At 36.2% G+C, this 18,478-nt stretch overlaps 3 protein-coding genes across 4 annotated transcripts in view; 1 reads left to right on the forward strand and 2 right to left on the reverse strand.

The window, feature by feature from the left end:
* Positions 1-2,704: 2,704 nt before the first annotated feature.
* xndc1 (xrcc1 N-terminal domain containing 1) lies at positions 2,705-6,745 on the reverse strand. Its single transcript, XM_052587496.1, has 9 exons — positions 6,591-6,745; positions 6,084-6,225; positions 5,839-5,994; positions 5,151-5,323; positions 4,943-5,025; positions 4,694-4,854; positions 4,533-4,599; positions 3,376-3,518; positions 2,705-3,248 (listed from the first exon to the last, which is right to left on the reverse strand). The coding sequence occupies exons 1-9, from the start codon at positions 6,699-6,701 to the stop codon at positions 3,001-3,003; spliced, it is 1,284 nt and encodes a 427-aa protein (XP_052443456.1). The 5' UTR covers positions 6,702-6,745; the 3' UTR covers positions 2,705-3,000.
* Positions 6,746-8,842: 2,097 nt separating this feature from the next.
* Positions 8,843-15,966, forward strand: LOC127986243 (tumor necrosis factor ligand superfamily member 10). Its single transcript, XM_052588510.1, has 5 exons — positions 8,843-9,317; positions 11,433-11,582; positions 12,593-12,629; positions 12,793-12,885; positions 14,957-15,966. The coding sequence occupies exons 1-5, from the start codon at positions 9,063-9,065 to the stop codon at positions 15,412-15,414; spliced, it is 993 nt and encodes a 330-aa protein (XP_052444470.1). The 5' UTR covers positions 8,843-9,062; the 3' UTR covers positions 15,415-15,966.
* Positions 15,967-16,201: 235 nt separating this feature from the next.
* Positions 16,202-18,478, reverse strand: part of clcn5a (chloride channel, voltage-sensitive 5a) — a 90,856-nt gene continuing 88,579 nt past the window's right edge. For both annotated transcript variants that reach the window (XM_052588506.1, XM_052588505.1), the window contains exon 12: positions 16,202-18,463. In XM_052588506.1, coding sequence (XP_052444466.1) covers positions 18,373-18,463 — 91 coding nt within the window. In that variant the 3' untranslated portion in view covers positions 16,202-18,372. The remainder of the gene's footprint in view (positions 18,464-18,478) is intronic.

Below are 18,478 nucleotides of genomic sequence, written 5' to 3' on the forward strand. Positions count from 1 at the left end.
AGAGTTTGACTCCTAACCCTAGGGTAGTGGGTTTGAATCTCAGGCCGGCAATACCACGACTTAGGTGCCCTTGAGCAAGGCATTAAACCCCAAAACTGCTCCCCGGGTGCCGCAGCATAAATGGCTGCCCACCGCTCTGGGTGTGTGTTCACCGCTCTGTGCACTTTGGATGGGTTAAATGCAGAGAACGAATTCCAAGTATGGATCACCATACTTGGCTGAATGTCACATCATAAAAAAGTAGACTGTCCTGCAGGAAAGTCCACTGATCATCAGCTTCAGTTTTTGCACCAAAGGCATCACAATTCTTGTCAAAATGGCCTGATGCTTCAAAGAATCCATGATGTTCTTCATACAGTCATGATTTCCACTTCCTGCTACAGTAGAGAAACCCCATAACAGGACTGATCCACCTCCAAGATTGACGATGGAGATGGTGTTCTTCTGCTTATGAGCTTTGCCTGTTTTGCAGCAGACATACCGCTGATCCATGTTCCAGTTTGGTCACATCACTCCATAAAACATTCCTCCAGAGCTCCACAGGTCTACACAAATGAATTTTATCAAGTTCAAGTCTGCCTTTTGTTCTTCTTGATCAAGAGTGGTATTCTGCAAGATGTCTCAACATGAAGGCCATACTTGTCTAGTGTCCTTCTTACACACTTGCTGCATTGAAATGGTTTTCCTCCTTTCATCGAGTCATCTTGCAAGTCGCAAGTCTTTGGCTGTACATTGCAGATTTTTCTCAGTTGCTCTGATTAAACATTTTATGATATTGTGCTTTTTCTTCAACACCACCAAAGATTTTCTGGTAAAACACACTTTAAGCTAAGAAATAAGGCTGAGAACTGTGTCTCTAGGAACTTTTAATGTTTTAGAAATCTTCATATAGCCTTAGCCTTTCTAAAGTACTATGATATTTATTCTCTTTAGCTTTTGTGAGATCTCTTTTGACATTTTTGCTACTCAATTTCAACACATGCATGGGCTAACTGTATGTGTAACGGCTCAAGCTAATTCTGTTTTTAATAGAGTTTCTAAAGGCTTAATTGTGTTTTGAGACTGTTCTATTCCCCACCATGCAAATAAGTGATTTAAAAACAGCAATGTTGAATAGCAGTATTATAAAAAAAAAAAACTCAAAAATATTACATATATTTACAATATCACTTTTAATATGCCAGTGAACTGTTATAGATGCAATTTAAATTTTATCCTGGATCTTCAGAAAAGCTTGTCTTTGTAAAGTAATTTTGATTGCAACTGTGTCTGGATATATATATATACACACACACACACACATTTAGCAAACATTTTTATCAAAAGCAACTTACAAATAAGGAATAATCAAATCAAAGGAATAAGCAAATCAAAACTAACAAAAGATAATGTTAAGTGAAGGGACAAGTCCAGGTTAGTTTAACGCAGTATAGACAGCAAGGTTTTGTTTCGTCATTTTATGCCACTAAATGAAATACACTACCAAAACTTTTTACCCAAGATATTATGCTGATAATAAAATTTGTGACAAAAGAATGGAAAAAATGTAATAAATTAGAAAAATACACTGCTAATTTTGTAGTGCCTTACATATCAGGTCTAAAAAATAAGCACAATTACAAAGACTTGATACAAGCTTACAAAATAAGTTTTGAAAAGGTACAATGCATATTTCTTACGGTGAGGATTTCCATCATCAGACACACTAAGGGTATAAATATTACAGGAAGATTGTATCAATGGATGTCCTACATATTCAATGTATGTCCAAAAAGCAAAGCAGCCCCAAAATGCATTCAACGACGATCCTGATCTGAGAGGAATGATTCAGACACTAGTTAAGCGAGTCCAATGGTCTACCACCACTGAGGAGTCAAAACACAGATGAATGATTTCCTTCTGAACAAACCAAATAACAGCTACGATTCACCAAAGGATACGGCCAATTATAAACACAACCATAGCATTTTTTTGCATCCCATTAGAGCTCACTATACACCTCCATCAGTGCACTTCCTCCATTCAACACCTCTGTAAACACCAGGCCTCAACGACACAGGGTTAGTGTGTGTGAGTTCCAGGCTATTTTTATTTAAAAAGGAAAATATTTAATTATTTTTTTAGTTAAAAAGCTTGTGATCAGTAAGGAAATATGATAAAGAATTGAATACTTTCATTCAGAAAAACAGATTAAAGTGAACAAAAGTTACAGTAAAAACATTGATAATTTCAAATAAAAGCTCTCTATTCATCAAACAATTCAGAAATGTTTTACCAGTTTCTATAATAATAAGCAGCTCTTCCATTTTTCAACATTGATAATATTTCTGAGCACCAAATCAGCATATTAGAATCATTTAAGAAGGATTCAAAACTGAAGAATTTGCAGATGCAAATTCAGCTTTGCTATCACAGGAATAAACTACATTTTAGAATATATCAAGTTTAAATTTATATTATATTTCAGAGTATTACCATTTTTGGTGTATTTCTGATCAAATGAATGCCGCTATGATAATCATAAGATACTTCTTTAAGAAAAACAAAACAATAAAACATCTGACCTACCCCAGACTTTTAAACAGTATTGTGTATGTAATCACTTTTAAACCAAAAAGATGTATTTATTTTTGTTGAAAAAGTGAGAAAAATGACAAATCTGAACTACGTAAATAATATATTTTACATTTATGACAATATGGTGTACTCAATCACAGACAATGGTTTTATTTAGCATTCTAATTGATATCACAAAGAAAGTGAACAGAAGATAAGACGACAAACATATTTACAGCCAAAACATGTTTGCCAGTCAAACATTTCATAATGACCAATGTTATAAACAATAAAAACAGTCTTTTTAGGAAGGCATAAGCCGGTAGGATACACAGTGTTTACTGAACAGCGTTTTGTCCAAGGCCTTAGAAACCAAGAGAAGACCTGATTTCTGTTTGTATGTTGCTATTCTGAGAAAGTTTTTGAGCCCACAGTGCTCTTCTCTCAGTTCATCCACACAGAACCTGGCTCGACCGTGTCTCCACAGGTGCTGGCGTGCTGCTGGATACGGTCTGGGGGGAATCGGAAGGAGCAAAGAGGACACGAAACCGAATGCTCATCTGCGCCAGAGTCCAAAGCAGAAGAGTACTGTGAGCTCATGAGCTCTGTTTCCCTGACTCCTGTGAGCTCGGCTGAATCAGAATCCAGGCAGGTGGAGGCATGGAAAGGCAGATAATCAGGACTGAAGCATTCTATGTGGACAAAAAGCAAAAGAAATAGATGAAGAGCTTGTGAACTGTAAATTATGAGCCACAGTGGGCTGCAGATCTATTTGCCTGCAAAAATCATCTCTAGCTGGCATGTACACAATCACATTACCTCCACAAAGAGGACATCTGGTCTCAGGAGAGCCCTGTGGAGCCTGGTGGGCACTTCTGTGTGAGCTCGTTGAGCTGGGTTCATGGGTGGATGCTGTAGGTCTGGATCTCTTCTGTGGAGTGCCACTGCTTATAAGGTTCTGCCTGAATGACCATCATTGAATACAAAATACACAGGTCTATAAAGATTATAAAGAGTGAAGAAAATTTACAAAAGAGTGCATACAGACTGGGAGCACTAGTAAAACAAAAATTGTGTTTTGCACTTTTCTCATTTAAGAAATTTTGATGCAAACGACAGAATTTACATAATTTAAGTTCTTAGCAATCTTGTTTTGATAAAACAGGATTTTAATAAAGTATTTTTCCTTAATAAAATCAGCACCCAAGCTGCATAACCTCTATAAATTTGTGTAAAACCTGACGGTCATGTTATGCATCATAATTTTAGATTGTTTCAAAATTATATATTTTTTATACATTAAATATAACTCTCAACTAAACAAATTAATATCATAAAAATGTAAATTTTTTTTTTTAATCCTGACTATTCTTGTAAACACGTAGAATAAATTAGTCTTAATAATTAAGAATAAAACACTGCATAAATAAATATAGAAATATATTGTTCCATTTTTTAAGACATTAATAATAATAATAAAAACAGTAATACTGTTACAAAAAATATAAATATTTATTAAATAAATTTTCTTCTTTTGAACTTTCTATTCATCTGAGAATCCTGAAGAATCTGTATTACAGTATCCATTAAAATATTAAACTGTTTTCAACATTGATAATAATAAGAAATGTTTGTTGAGCAGCAGATCAGCATATTAGAATGATTTCTGAAGGATCATGTGAACTAAAGACTGGAGTAATGATGCTGAAAATTCAGTTTTGCCATTAAATACATTTCAAAACACATTAAATTAGAAAATTGTGATTCAATTATTTTAATTGTAGTATTTCACAATATTACTGTTTTTATTTATTTCTTATTAAATAATATTATCAAATATATAAACACTGAGTAATTTTAAAGGTTCAAAAATGTCAAATGACCATTTTTTTTTTTGTGCTCAGAATCAAAACAAAACTCTGTAGACCTCAATCTGTCTATCATTTAAATCAGACTTTTTTTTTCTCAGTTCATACCGTGCTTTTGACTTTTTCTTTTGCTCTTGAGGGGCCTTTAGTTGGTTACTGGAAGTCCTAAATCCACCTAATTTGGCCCGTAAAGACAGACACAACATTAGTATTTAGAAAAAACAAAAAAATTTCCACTCTGTCTGTGTGGTGTCCAAATAACAACTTGCCTGGTGGGGATTTCAGGTTATCTTCTCTCGGAGGTGTTGTGCTGGATGTGGTACTGCAGGGGGATGTTGACAAGGAGCATCTGTTTGAGTGGGCAGCTTTGACCATGCGCTCTGCCCGACTCAAACTCCCAGCATTCCTTTGGTGATCTGAGGAGACATCCCTGAAAACGAGCATAGAGTGAGTGCCTTCTGAATATCATGCTACTACACATCTAGCTTTAAAACAAAGACTAAATGTCAGACACAAACCCTGTGATTCGTCCAAAAAACGTGTTTTGGATAGCTGGACTGGAAAGCCACTCCATCACAGATGTCATCTTTTCTGGTGTGCTCTGTGAAACAACACCTATCGATTAAACTCAATTAAACCAGCTGCTGTGATGCTGGATATATAGAAGTAGAAGTAAAAGCAGATACACACACACACACACTCAAAAAAAAACATCAAATCTCTGACCAGATTTTCACCAGCGATATCTTCATGTTGTACTGAGGAATCTTCGGCCTCGTCTTCCACGGTGCGGATGCGCAGAAAGGACAGACCGAACTGTGACCGTTTGTTGAAAGGCTGAGTGCAGGTGACTCGTAGTCTGTCCCAGCTCTCCTTCGCAGCCTGAGGGAGAAAATCAACTGGACATGGACACAATTAAATCATTACCTCAGTCTTTCAATGCCAATGAACACAATTCAGTCACATGCACTTTCATTATGAACAAAACAAGGTGAACATGATTAAAAAAGGCTAAAGTGTGTTTAAAAAGCAGTTACACTAGTGATCTTCAGTCAAACATGATAGGAAACGAATGGGAAAAACAAAAACATACAAAAATAATAAATATACAGTTTTTTTTGAATAACATCTAAATATATATCCATCATTATTTGCAACTTAAAATAACATGAAATATTTTCTAGTATTAACATTATTTTATAAAAAATAAATAATGCATAATTTAGAAATTAATATTGTCTAGCATTATGAAATCCACACATAATACAAAATATCACGGTACAAATATTATTGAAATAAAATTTAGTACATTCAATTAAAAAATGTCTTTGGTGTGTTTCGCCCACAGAGAATCACAAATGCGACCTCTAAGTGAGGAATAGCAGAAAGTTGAGTTTGTAGCAAAGGTATATACCTTTTTTAAACATGCGCACATTTTGCCGGCCAGTGCCCTGTTTGGAGTCCACTGGACTCATGAGTGTTGCGGTGGGCAGCAGGGTGACATAAGGACGGTCTAATGACCAGGAGGAGCGGCCGACATCAACCTGAATGAACGCAGAGCCACAGTTGCCTTTACAAAGAAAGACAGGAATGAGCATTAATAGACCAAGAATACATATCAGATAATAGCGGGTGATGTTTATGTTGACACCAACACACCAACATCAATGAATCCTATAGCGGAGGCTCGCTCCATCTGTAACTCCACCCTGAGGACTCCACTGCGGTCCTGGACACTGCACAACCATGGTCTGCTGCTGCTACTGTCTTCACACAGATTATTCACACCATTTTTACTGTCCTGAGATTCAGTCATGCAAGAGAGAGGGTTATTAGAGGTAACACTTTAATAACTTTCATTAATCAGATTAAGAGACATTATTACACTACTTAATAACATGCTAAGCATCATGTAGTGTACATTCGTATAGTTATAACATGCTAAGTTTCACGTAATGCACATTAAATGAATGGAAAATAAGTAACTTTTATTCATATAAGTTATTTTTTTTGTATTTCTATACTGTAACTGTACAGGTGCTAGAATAGTTTATACAAAACATCATCATTACGTAATGTTCATGAACGTTATCAAAATAGTTGTTAGAGTATAAAGAACAGAGTTAGAGTCAGACTGTTAACATGACATTTCGATCAGATATTTACCTGTGATGTAAACGAGACGATATGTTTTATTTTGATGGGAGCCATTCTCTTTCTTTGACTGTCTATGGAGCCATTGCATAAACACAAGTGTGTTTGAACGTGTTGCGTCATCACGTGTTCGTTTTTCCCGCCTGAACTCGATGACTCCACCCACAGCGTCGCCTCATCCGGTTCAGGAAAAAAACAGACGATGCCCTCTCGTGGCCTTCATAATAACACAAAAATAACAACAACACGTTTATTACAAGGATGCATATTATTCAACATTTACACTGTGTACAATACCAGTAAGAAGTGGCAAATTATAATATATAATTCGTAAAAAAAAAAAAAAAAAAAAAAACTTACAATTTGAAAAGGCACATTTACACTGAAAAAGCTAATCAAATTAATAAATGTGTTGTAAAAACTAAATAAATCCTGTATCTTATTTAGATATAATAAGGGTGTGTGAAGTCATACTTTTACATGCCATGTGTTTTTCCACTACAGTGAATCATATTTCCAGTTCTTGCTCCAAGCTCATCCTGGCTTTAATGCCAGCTGTTCTGTAAGCCAACGAACAGAATTCCCCAAACGTTAGCTGTCCTCTGGAAAAGCTAAAGACAGCTGCATACATATATCTGCCCCTTAAAGGGGGGATTGTTCTGTTCTTGCTGCACATTTAAAATACGTTAAATAATAAAACAGAAGAAACCATAAGTCAAATCCTTTTTTTTTTTTTTTATAATATTTTTCCATAAGAGAATGTAGGCTATCGTGTTAAAATATGTTCATACATGATTAAATATCTGCACAAAAACCTGGTTGGGTTTTAGTTGGTCATTGCATTGAGTAGGAAATTGTTATTTTCAACCCTTTGCAAATGAATTTTTATTGTGTCGTTCCCTTCTCAAACTGTTCTCGGCCCCTCCTGAATCTGATGTATGTGGGTGTGGGGAATCAGGGGGCGGCCGTAACCCACTGGCTGCTCTCCAGAGTTCAAAACATCTGTCTCCCATCCCCATCAGCTAAACTTCAGAGACATACCATCATCCTCCATGAACCGGAAATCAAATAAACACAATCTATGCATGAATTTTCCCTTGCTCTTTAGTTTGTAGCTCTGATTTAGAAACATCTTCTATAAAGAGTGATGTTCAGACCATAGGCTTACAGATACTGAAGCAGGAAACAACTGGTAAACAATCCAGTGGTGAAAGTATAAATTCCAGTCCGTATGCTTTCCTGTTAGACCAAATGACTATACCGATGACTTATTACTTATTTAATTAAACACGATCCATTTAATACATTTGAATAAAAATGTCCCCTTCATAGAAGTTAAAGCATGTTGTAAGAATCTGCCTTAGTTCAAGTTTTAGTTAAAGATGAGGTAAATCACAGACTAACCATATTTTAAAAACCTAATTTGTTATTAAAAGCCTTTAAGATAGCAGAGTTTTCAATAATAGCTGTTACATTCATCTGCCATACAAAACACAATACAAATACATACAAAACACGCCTCTAAAAATGAAAATACCTGCATGCTCAATAAGTAAATAAATAAACAAACCAAGATGGATGTAGCCTACACATGATAGTTATTTAAAACAATATGTTAAAACAAAAATCTACAGTTTAATGAATATCAAGGACTTTTCTCAGGTTTAATCCATTAAACATAATCAATTTGTGCCTATTCATAAAATATGTGATATTATACATATTTACTCCACAAAGTATGTAGGCTTAAGTTTATAGGCTTTATTTCTAAAATGAGGTTAGGCCTACTACAACTGCTAAAACTGCTTACGTAAGAGAAAGTTCACCCAAAAATGGAAATTGTGTCATCATTTAGTCACCCTCGAGGTTGCAAACCTATGAATTTCTTTCTTCTGTTGAGCACAAAAGATATTTTGAAGACTGTTGTAACCAAACAGTCGACGGTAGCCGTTTACTTCCATAGAAAAGGAATAGGACTAGCTACTAGAGGTCGATGGCTACCAACATTCTTCAAAATATATTCTCCTGTGTATAATAGAAAAAGAAACTCATTCAAAATGAAGATGAAGAAATGATGACAGAATTCTCATTTTGGTTTAACTATCCCTCACTCACTGATGTATTACTCTATTTTATGATTAATTTAGCCTAATTATTTTATTACTAACGTTACACAGCGCTTGCAGGTGAAAAGTGTGTATTGCACATGATACAGGTAATTAGGGAGGCATGAGGCGGTGTCAAATGAAAACCGAGAAGGCAGGATGGAGAGCGGATGATATTGTAGTCTATCGTCAAACTCTGTTATTCCGCGCGGCACCGTGTTTTCACCGCTACGTCTCTGTTGTCGCTAAACTCGAAGGACTCACTGGAACCTCGGTTTGCTAATAAGATGATATTCTTGTCATTCAAACCTATTCATCTCCTCGGACTTCTTGTACTTGGTGGTAGGTAAAAAACAGACTTCTTGAGCGAGTCCCAGAGATGGACCCGGACTCCGCAGCCCCTCCTCAGCGCGTGCTGGAGTCACTCGACAGGAATGCCGCCGCATCCGAAGGCAACTGCGAATATTTACAGTCTGTTAGTAGCGAATCGAGCTCATTCATCATGGTTCAGGCCAAAAGTCGTCTCGAAGTGCCATCCAGGCTGTGGGTGACAGCGGTTGTGGTCATCGTGATTGTCCTTCAAGTCGCCTCGACCACAGGACTCTTCATATACTTAAACATGTCAATGGCAGAGGTAAAACTGCAGTGAACAAAAAGTTGCATTAGTAATTTTTTTGTTAAATGCGATTTATGGAGCAAGTATGCACTGTCTATATAATTCTAAACTTTATATTATTTGTAGAACTTTTTTTTTAAATTTATAGCCTATGTTCCCATAACATCCTGCAAAACTAGAGCTCGTGTGCATTGTAAAATCATAATGGAGATCATATGGAAATGGCATTAAATCTTTTTCTTATCCTGCAGGCTGACATGCTGTCAGCTTGGTATCAAGTTTACAAGTTTTCATTGTGTCAGCACTGCTATTTTCTTTGACTATAGTTTTGGGATGGTGATAACTGTGTTTAGCTGCCACAGGAATTAGGTCATGGCTCTTTGTCATAATTATGATGCAATGAATCAGCTCAATAAATTTTGCACACAGAATTGCTAAATTCTTGTCCAAAGCTTGCATTGTATTCATCCGATCTCTGCTAATAGCTTTTTTTGACTGGTGTCCTATGTATTCTGACACATTATTTGTGTGCTGTGTGGCAAAGCTGCCAAACTCTTGACAGAAAATGTCCCGTGAGGCAAGCTGCACAATGACTGAATGTTAATAATTTTGTGTTATCGTTGATATTGTTTCAGCAAATTTGTTTCCTTCACTGGCTGTTAAAACAAACAAATGCGTCCTTTTAAGTATCTCTTCAAAAAGTTAAATTAAAAAAGGTTATTGGTCACGGACTTTTCAGAAGGCCGAAAGTGGTTTAGAAAACTCCCCTAAAAAGATAAACAAAGATTTGGGCTCTCTACCAGCATAAATACAAACTTTAATTAAACCAGAGGAAGGCTGTAAGGCTTAATTAACATATGAATTACTTTCAAATCCTCTGCTTTATTAAAACTCATGAAGAGGGGGTTTTGCAGTTTGGGCCAGTAGACACAATACGCAAGGGGTCCTGAAAACAGTAATACTGAGCCAAAATATCAGCCGCAGAAGCCTTAGATCAGATATCTGTCCTCACATGGTCTAGTCTGTTTCTCTAGTGACAGGCGGATTTGTAGGCATTTAGAAACTCTTAATATTTTTTTCCCCTTATCATATATTCTTGTGGTTTCTGTCAAAATAGTTTTCCATTGTGGGAATTTGTTTATTCAACACCCAAAAGGCCTGTTTTTTTGTGCATGTGTGTGTGGCTATAGTAAAAGTATGCAGAGATGATATTGAACAGAAAAGGCTGTTTTCTGATATTATTTCCTAATACTGTTGACATTTTCAACCCTCCTAAGCTATTTAAAAAAAAAGAGTCACACATTGGCGGTCATTTTTGTTTAAATGAATGCCACAGCACTATTTTCCCTGACATATTGACAATGAAATTTTGCACTTTAAGGTGATTTTTTTGGTAATTTCGAATTTATATGTAATTTTTTTCTTTCAACATTGTTTGTATAAACAAATTGAAACTTTTGGAACTTTACTAAGTTGAAAAGAGGTAAATATGAAAATTTTATGTATTTGGGTGACATTGCTGACAACATTTATTGTCATTTATTGTGAAAGAATACTAGATTTTGTGCTTAGTTCGTTGGTGGGGTCTTTGTATTTTGGATGTTTTACAGTCTTGCTCCTTCATTTTTTGTGTGTTTTCAGCAATGTGGCTGATGTACAGATTTCAATCAACAAATTTTTTGAAAATGCTTCACTTTAGGGTCTTTCCCATTCATTTCCTATGGTCGGGCAATTTTGACTTGACAATTTTGGTTTGACTTTTTTTATGACCACTTAGACTTAGTGAGTCCATTTTTATTTTTTTTTTTTTGTATAGATTGCATATGTAATATATATATATATATATATATATATATATATATATATATATATACCAATATACCAATATACCAATATATATATATATATATATATATATATATATATATAAAGGGACAAAAATAGAAATCGGTCAAAAAAGACCAAAAACCTTTATAAGGGTTAAGAGGATGTAGTTGAGTTAAAAGCTACATTTATTTTTAAATTCAGAAAATTCTGTAATGTATTCCTGAAAAACAAAGCCTTTAGGATGTTCCATCACATGAGGACACGTTTAAGCATTTTTAAGTGGACTGATGAATTTGTCATTGACAGGCTCGGACACAAGGTGTGGTGGAGGAGCTGAGGTGCTTGGGTCTTCTGAACGCTCTGGAGAAAGAACAGGATGTGCCTGATGACCTGGTCCAGCTCTTTGGTGAGCCATGCATTAAACTGGCCGAAGGACTCAAAGCTTACATCTCCAAGGTAAAGACATGCAATATTTTTTAATAAATATGCAAGTAGAGCATGTGTTTTTTATACCCCAAGTGATGGCAAGTAGTCTGTTTATGGCGTTTGGACCTGGTGCACTTTAGATATGCGCATAACCAGTGGGAGAATAGCTTCAACCTTCAACACAAAAACATTCAGCATTGATCTGTTTCTTCCTCTGGAAACTAGATTACATACAACAGAGTTCTGGTCCCTCATAAGTAAATCTTTTGAATGTGTATTTAGTTATTTATATATATATATATATATATATATATATATATATATATATATATATATATATATATATATATATATATATATATATATATATATATATATAAAAGTGTAGAATTAGTAGTATGTTTGAAAAAGGTTTAAAACCATTGACTCCAGTCATATTAGAAACCTAATAAAAGATGTTTTATTTAACACATTTAGCACATCCGCAGCCATACTGAGATCACATGAGCAGAAAAATGCTATTCACTATTCATCTCTATAATCTCTGTAGTATTGGGCACTATAGCTCACTGAATAAATTAGTCATGGCTGACTGTGAATAGGCATTTCTACAGAAGCAACAGTAGCTGAATATCTTTTTTTTTTTTTTTTTCTGCTTTTGCATAAAGCTACATCCAAGTAAGTCCAAGACGACTGTCAAATCTGGAGCCTGATGGATCTAAAAAATATTTGATTTGGCTTGTTGCTCTAAAAACGCTCCAAATAAATCAAATTTAATGAGGCCTTTACTCTGTCAATTGTGGCATAACTGTTTTTGTGCCACTCCGGTGTTCCAGAAAAAAGGTTGGATTGTCTTTCTTAAATGGACTTAAATGTGGAAAATGTCTTAGTGATGTTATGTTTCAAATGTGTAACACCAAATCAGGAGCGTGCACTTTAGTAGCACCCTATAATTGTCAGAAATATATGTATAAACATGTCCTTTGTCTTCTGTATTTTCTCACAAATCTGAGGTGCAGTCATTTTTTGCTCTCTTTTAGGTGACAGAAAACGTCATCTCGAAACACACCTTTCAAGGTAACTTAAAACCACAGGAATTCAAGTGTTTCTTCCTCTTCGATTTAGTTACCTGAACTAACCTAGTCTCTTTTCAAGTTTAGTACATCTATATGACTTGAAATCATGTTTCTTTTTTGCTTTGTTGACTTGTTCACTCTTTGTTCTTTACTGTGTTTCGCAGAAAGAGTCGCTATCCCTCCACGTACAAAATTACTCACCACCGGCAGCCCACGGCCGTCAGCTCATCTTACTCTCAGAGACAGTGGACTGCAGGGTGAGTTTGCCCGCATGTTCGGGTGTGTGTATCACAGAAGCCTGTACTCGTGTCAGCAAAACAATCCTTTAAGTTTCTACAGCTCTCTTGTCCTTCTGGAAACAATCTTAACAAACCACTTCATTAGGAATCCAGTAACAGAACCAAAACATTTCTGACTGTTTACTCAACTGATATATCTCGCATGAAAAAAAGCTGAACAAATGCTTTGTGGTCACAAACAAATTGCAGTAAGACATTCCCACATTCACAAAAAATGCCATGTGAAAGAGTTAATGGACCGTGTTTTGCCATGGGAAAACAAGGTTTGCATAGTTTACCAATAAAGGTCAACTTAAATTATACCATAACATTTATTGTTAACACTATAATATAAGGTTTGATGTGTTAACATTAGTGACCTACATTAGTTAACATGAAGTAATAATACCCTGAAGAAGGCTGTGTACCCGAGATGCGTAGATCTACACTTTAAGCTGTTTTAATGCCCAGTTAATTAAAGGCTTTTTATTTTTACTATAAAAGTGCCTTGGACTATTTCAGCTCATCAGTTTGAGATTCACCTCCAAATATCCAAAAGCACATCTGATTATACGAAGAGACTATTTGAAAAAAAAAATCCATGACTAATTAAAAATGCACGTTTATTGCAGTAAAGCAGTAGGACGACATGGGTACACAAATGACAACAAATCCTGTTAGTTCACCCCAAAATGAAAATGCAGTCATTAATTACTCAATTAATTTCCCAAGTCCAAAAACATAGCAAGGACATTGTTAAAATAGTCCATGTGACATCAGTGGTTCAACCATAATTTTACAAAGCTACAAGAATACTTTTTGTGCACAAAGAAAACAATAATAACATAATTCAGCAATTCCTCTCAATGAGATACCGTCTTCCGCCATTTTGGAGAGTACCCTACAACGTAATCAACGTAATCAGTGTTGTTTACGTTAAGCATGCGCACGCTGTCTACTGAATGTAAACAACATTGATTACATTCTGACATACACTTGAATGGTACATTGCAGTTGCATTGTTGTCTATGGAGTGTCAGAGAGATCTCAGAAGTTATCAAAAATATCTTAATTTGTGTTCCGAAGATCTAGATCTGGTTTTTGGGTAAACTACCACTAGGGCTGTGCAAAAAAAAAATCGAATGCGATTTTCATGTGCATCTCATCAGTAAAGATGCTCCTGTAATTAGAAGTATATCTCAGTTTTTCAGAAACAAATCCTTCCCAGTTGCTTCTCAAAACTAGTCCAAAACTAGCCCAATCACATTTCCAGGAGGTTCCCTGATAAAAAAATTGCTTCTCAGGGTTAAAATATACATTTTTTGGAAGGGTTGCCATGGTAAAATTCTCATTTTAGGGGCTAAATATCACGTTATTGGTATTGGGGTTGCTTCTAACCACGGATATGAAAAACAATCGCAGACACGGCAACACTGCTACAGGTGGAGAGGCAGTTACTACACAGAGCCGAAGTCTACCGAAAACTAACACAAAATCGTTTTCAAAATCGACAAAGAATTGCCTGCGATTTTAACATCGATTTTGTGTAGATTGTCAGTGAATTTCGGCTCGGTGTAGTAAATGCCAACCAGTGTTGCCAAGTCTGAGGTTGTTTTTCATGTCCGCAGGTTGAAGCGACCCCAATACAAATAACGTGATATTTAGCCCCTAAAATGCGAATTTTTACCATGGCAACCCTGCTACAAAACATATATTTTAACCCCGGGAAGCAATTTTTATCGGGGAACCACCTCGAAGCGTGATTGGGCTAGTTTTGGACTGGTTTTGAGAAGCAACTGGACAGGATTTGTTGTAAAAACCTGGCAACCCTGATCCGAACGCACGAGCTGGAGATATATATTTCTAATTACAGGAACGTCTTTACTGGTGAGATGTGCATGAAAATCGCATTCGATTTTTTGCACAGCCCTAACTACCACTTTAAGGATTTCAGGTTCACATTAATTAATGATATGGAGAAGTGCTGAAGCAGAACTGCTGTTGTACACTGAGGTGATCAAATTTTGTTGCACCTTTCTTGTTATACCAGGTACGACATCCTTAACCCCTCAGACTGACCTTCACCAGTCCTGTCGCCATCCCGTTCGTTCCTGGGGGAACCAAAGTTTCGGCTCCCACTTGCACAACATGACTGTGTCCAACGGACGCCTACGTATCCCTCGCGCAGGCCGCTACTACCTCTACGGCCAAGTCTACTTCCGTTATCTCACCCTCTCCATCGACGATCACCACTCGGGCTCTGACAGCCACCAGGTGGTGCAGTGCGTCTACAAGAAGACCGCCTACGCCCGCCCTATTCAGCTCCTGAAGGGTGTGGGCACCAAATGTTGGTCTCCAGACAGCGAGAACGCCCTTCACTCCATCTACCAGGGGGGCCTGTTTGAACTTCGGGCAGGCGACGAGATCTTCATCTCGGTGTCTTCTCCCACAGCTGTGTATGCAGAAGACTCCTCCAGCTACTTTGGGGCCTTCCTGTTTGACCTCTGAGGGACGCAGTTGGGGCTTGTGGTCTCATTCTAAGGGAGAGGAAATTGTTTCTGTCAAAAGGCCCCACATGGGAACCAGGAAGAGAGGGAAGCACAGATACTCCAGCATCTGAGGGGTTCAAAAGACCAAATAACTCAGAAAACCATCAAGTTATTGTGGTCTGAGGACCGTTTGACATTCATAGGCTGAATTTTAAGAATCAGTAGAGTGAGAAACTCTGGGATCCCATCTGAATGGGCAGATCATGAGCAAATCTGTGAGGGCTTGTAAAGACATTTCTGAATACTACAATGACCTTCACTATTTAACCACATAAAAAGCCAAAATAGTTCCTTCAAATTAAGACTTTCACCTTCAACAAATACACAAAACTTTGTGCAAGCTGCTATTTGTGCACGCAAACCATACAAGACTAATAGTTTCCCACTTTCTTTTGATGTTATACTGTTTGTATTGTTCATTCTTTCCTTAAAAGACTGTCTGGGGCAGTGTGACTAATCATGGACTTAAAAGTCTCCAGTTAAATAAAGCAAGTTGTTTTGTTGCCACACATACTGCTTTATGAGTCAAACCTGCCATTCACTGACATCTGAAGTAAAATCCAGCAAAAAATAGGGTTGGATGAAGAGTGAGAATTTGCACGACTCAATTTATCAAAACAATCCAAAGTTAAACTAACATTTTTCAAAAGAATGCCATTTTCCCGAAGCTCCAGGACAGACAGACATCTTGAAATAATTTTGAGAAACACGAGGAACAGCAACAAATATCACACTGAAAAGAAACCTTAAAGAGCATGTTACGTTATTGTATTTCATGTAGTGCTTACAAATAAATTACAATGATAATGAGGCATTCATATTTAACACTAATGGATAATGCTGACATAAACAAATTTACACATTTTAAACAATAAGTATAAAGAACCCCAAGAAATGACAGCACACAACAATTACATATTTTCTGAACATTAATTAGTATGGATGTTCTTAATAAAGTGGCCCTTTATTTATCAAAATGAGTGACATTTTGATTAAAAAAATGGAAATACTGTGAAAGTTAGCTAAGGAATGAGAACAAACCAAGCTAATGTGCCACTTCAGGTGTTTTAAGCACTGCTTACAGAGATATTAGCATTCACTCAGTGTCCCACTGTGAGTTTCATACATATAAAAGTGGTGTGCTAGCAGAGAAATGCAAAATATTCCAAAAAAGATTGAGCCAAACAGATGCAAGCTTAAACACTAAAATGGAAACATCTGGGTTGATATGCGAACAATATAATTACATGATTCAGATGACTACATATTGCATGCTGAGGTTACATTTGGACATGCATGTGATAGGAATATAAATGATACAGGCAATGCATAAAAGCAGCATTTGTTGATGGAGAAAACGTGTACCATTCAGCCAAGATTCAGATTTTTCTTTTTTTTTTAATTATAGGATAATTAGAGATTGTGATAAGAGAATTAAAAGAGAATTCAGAATTTGAAGGTAAAAATCTGACTTAAATTAACAGTATAATGTGATTGCACAAACATAGTCCAAAAATAATGCCAACCTAACTTGCATAGAGAGATGCTACATAATGTGTAGTTTTAACAGTGGTATTAAAACATTTGATAACCACATAGTGTACTGATCAAAGGTTTCAGGTTAGTACTTTGTTTTTGTTTTTTTTCAAAGAAACTAATACTTCTATCCAGCAAGGATGCATTCAATTGATCAAAAGAGACTTTTATAATCTTACTTCTATTATAAATAAATGCAGCTCTTTTGAACTTCATATTTAATGAAACCTCAAAAGAGAAACATTTCTTAAGCAGTAAATCAGCTTTTAAAATGATTTCTGAAGATTTATGTGACACTTGAGGTGTAATGATGCTGAACTTTCATCTTTGCCATCACAAGAGTGAATTACATTTTAAAATACATCATTATTTTAAACTAATATTATTTCACAATATTAGTTTTACTGTTTTAGATCAAATAAATGCAGCCTTGTTGAGCATAAGAGAATTTATTCTAAAAACATAAATGTTACTGACCCCAAACTTCTGAATGGTAGTGTAAAAATGAAGCTGTATTTTTAAAAAGTGCATGTAATCTGAAAAATCTGTAGACAGTGAGTCTTTTAAAGTGTCATTACTTGGCAGAAACTACACGGTGCTTCTAATGACCGCTTACAAGTCTGGAAACGTGTTATAGACGTGACAAAATGTGGAAACTATAAATCCCCTCCATGACACATAAATGACTCATAAAGCATTAAGATTCAGCTAAAACTAAATAACATTCGTCCCGTGAGCTTTCAGATGCTTAAATACTTGCAAGTGCTCATTTAAACGGAGTAAAAATACAAAAAAATGTAAACAACAAATAATGGTTTTAACTTGTGATTAACTTCCATTCTGTAGTGGAAGGCGGGAGAACTCTAGGGAAATATGCAATGCACATCTGCTACTGATTCCTTGTGACTTCCTCTTGACATACACAAGAATGTCTCTTAAAACCTGAAAGATGAGAATGTGGTCTTTTCACCAGAGGTGTTTTGGGTTTGAGTAATACGATCCAACAGAGGCCGGGTACGTGAATTTCTATATTTAGATTTATGCTACAAAATGTTACAGTTTTGCTTGTGTGGTATATATTGTGATATGTTTCGATGCACTGATATGTTGTTATAGGTTGACTTCCTCGAACACCAACACTTGGTTGCACTCAATCCCACTTTAAACTAGTTGCCAGAGTGCATTGAATGCTGCTGAAGATCCTCCATCCTGCAGTTGTATCGCCTGCGCCAATGAGGCTCGACAAATGGATTCACAGTGTGAATGGAAGCTAACCCAGTACTGACAGTTCAGTAGTGCAAATCATTTGGCCAGACTGGTGTTCTCTGCCCAATGGGTGGTTTCAAACTGACTGGCGTTTCCTAACAGCCAGTTTGGCACTTCAGTTGAAGAGAATAGAGTCAGGGTCTCGGTTGGCCATTTGGGCCATATGTTTCAGAATGTCCTTTTTGGTGATGATGCCTAGTAAACGCCTGTGGAAAAACAGG

Source organism: Carassius gibelio, chromosome B21 (assembly GCF_023724105.1).
Source record: "Carassius gibelio isolate Cgi1373 ecotype wild population from Czech Republic chromosome B21, carGib1.2-hapl.c, whole genome shotgun sequence".
Taxonomy (NCBI): domain Eukaryota; kingdom Metazoa; phylum Chordata; class Actinopteri; order Cypriniformes; family Cyprinidae; genus Carassius; species Carassius gibelio.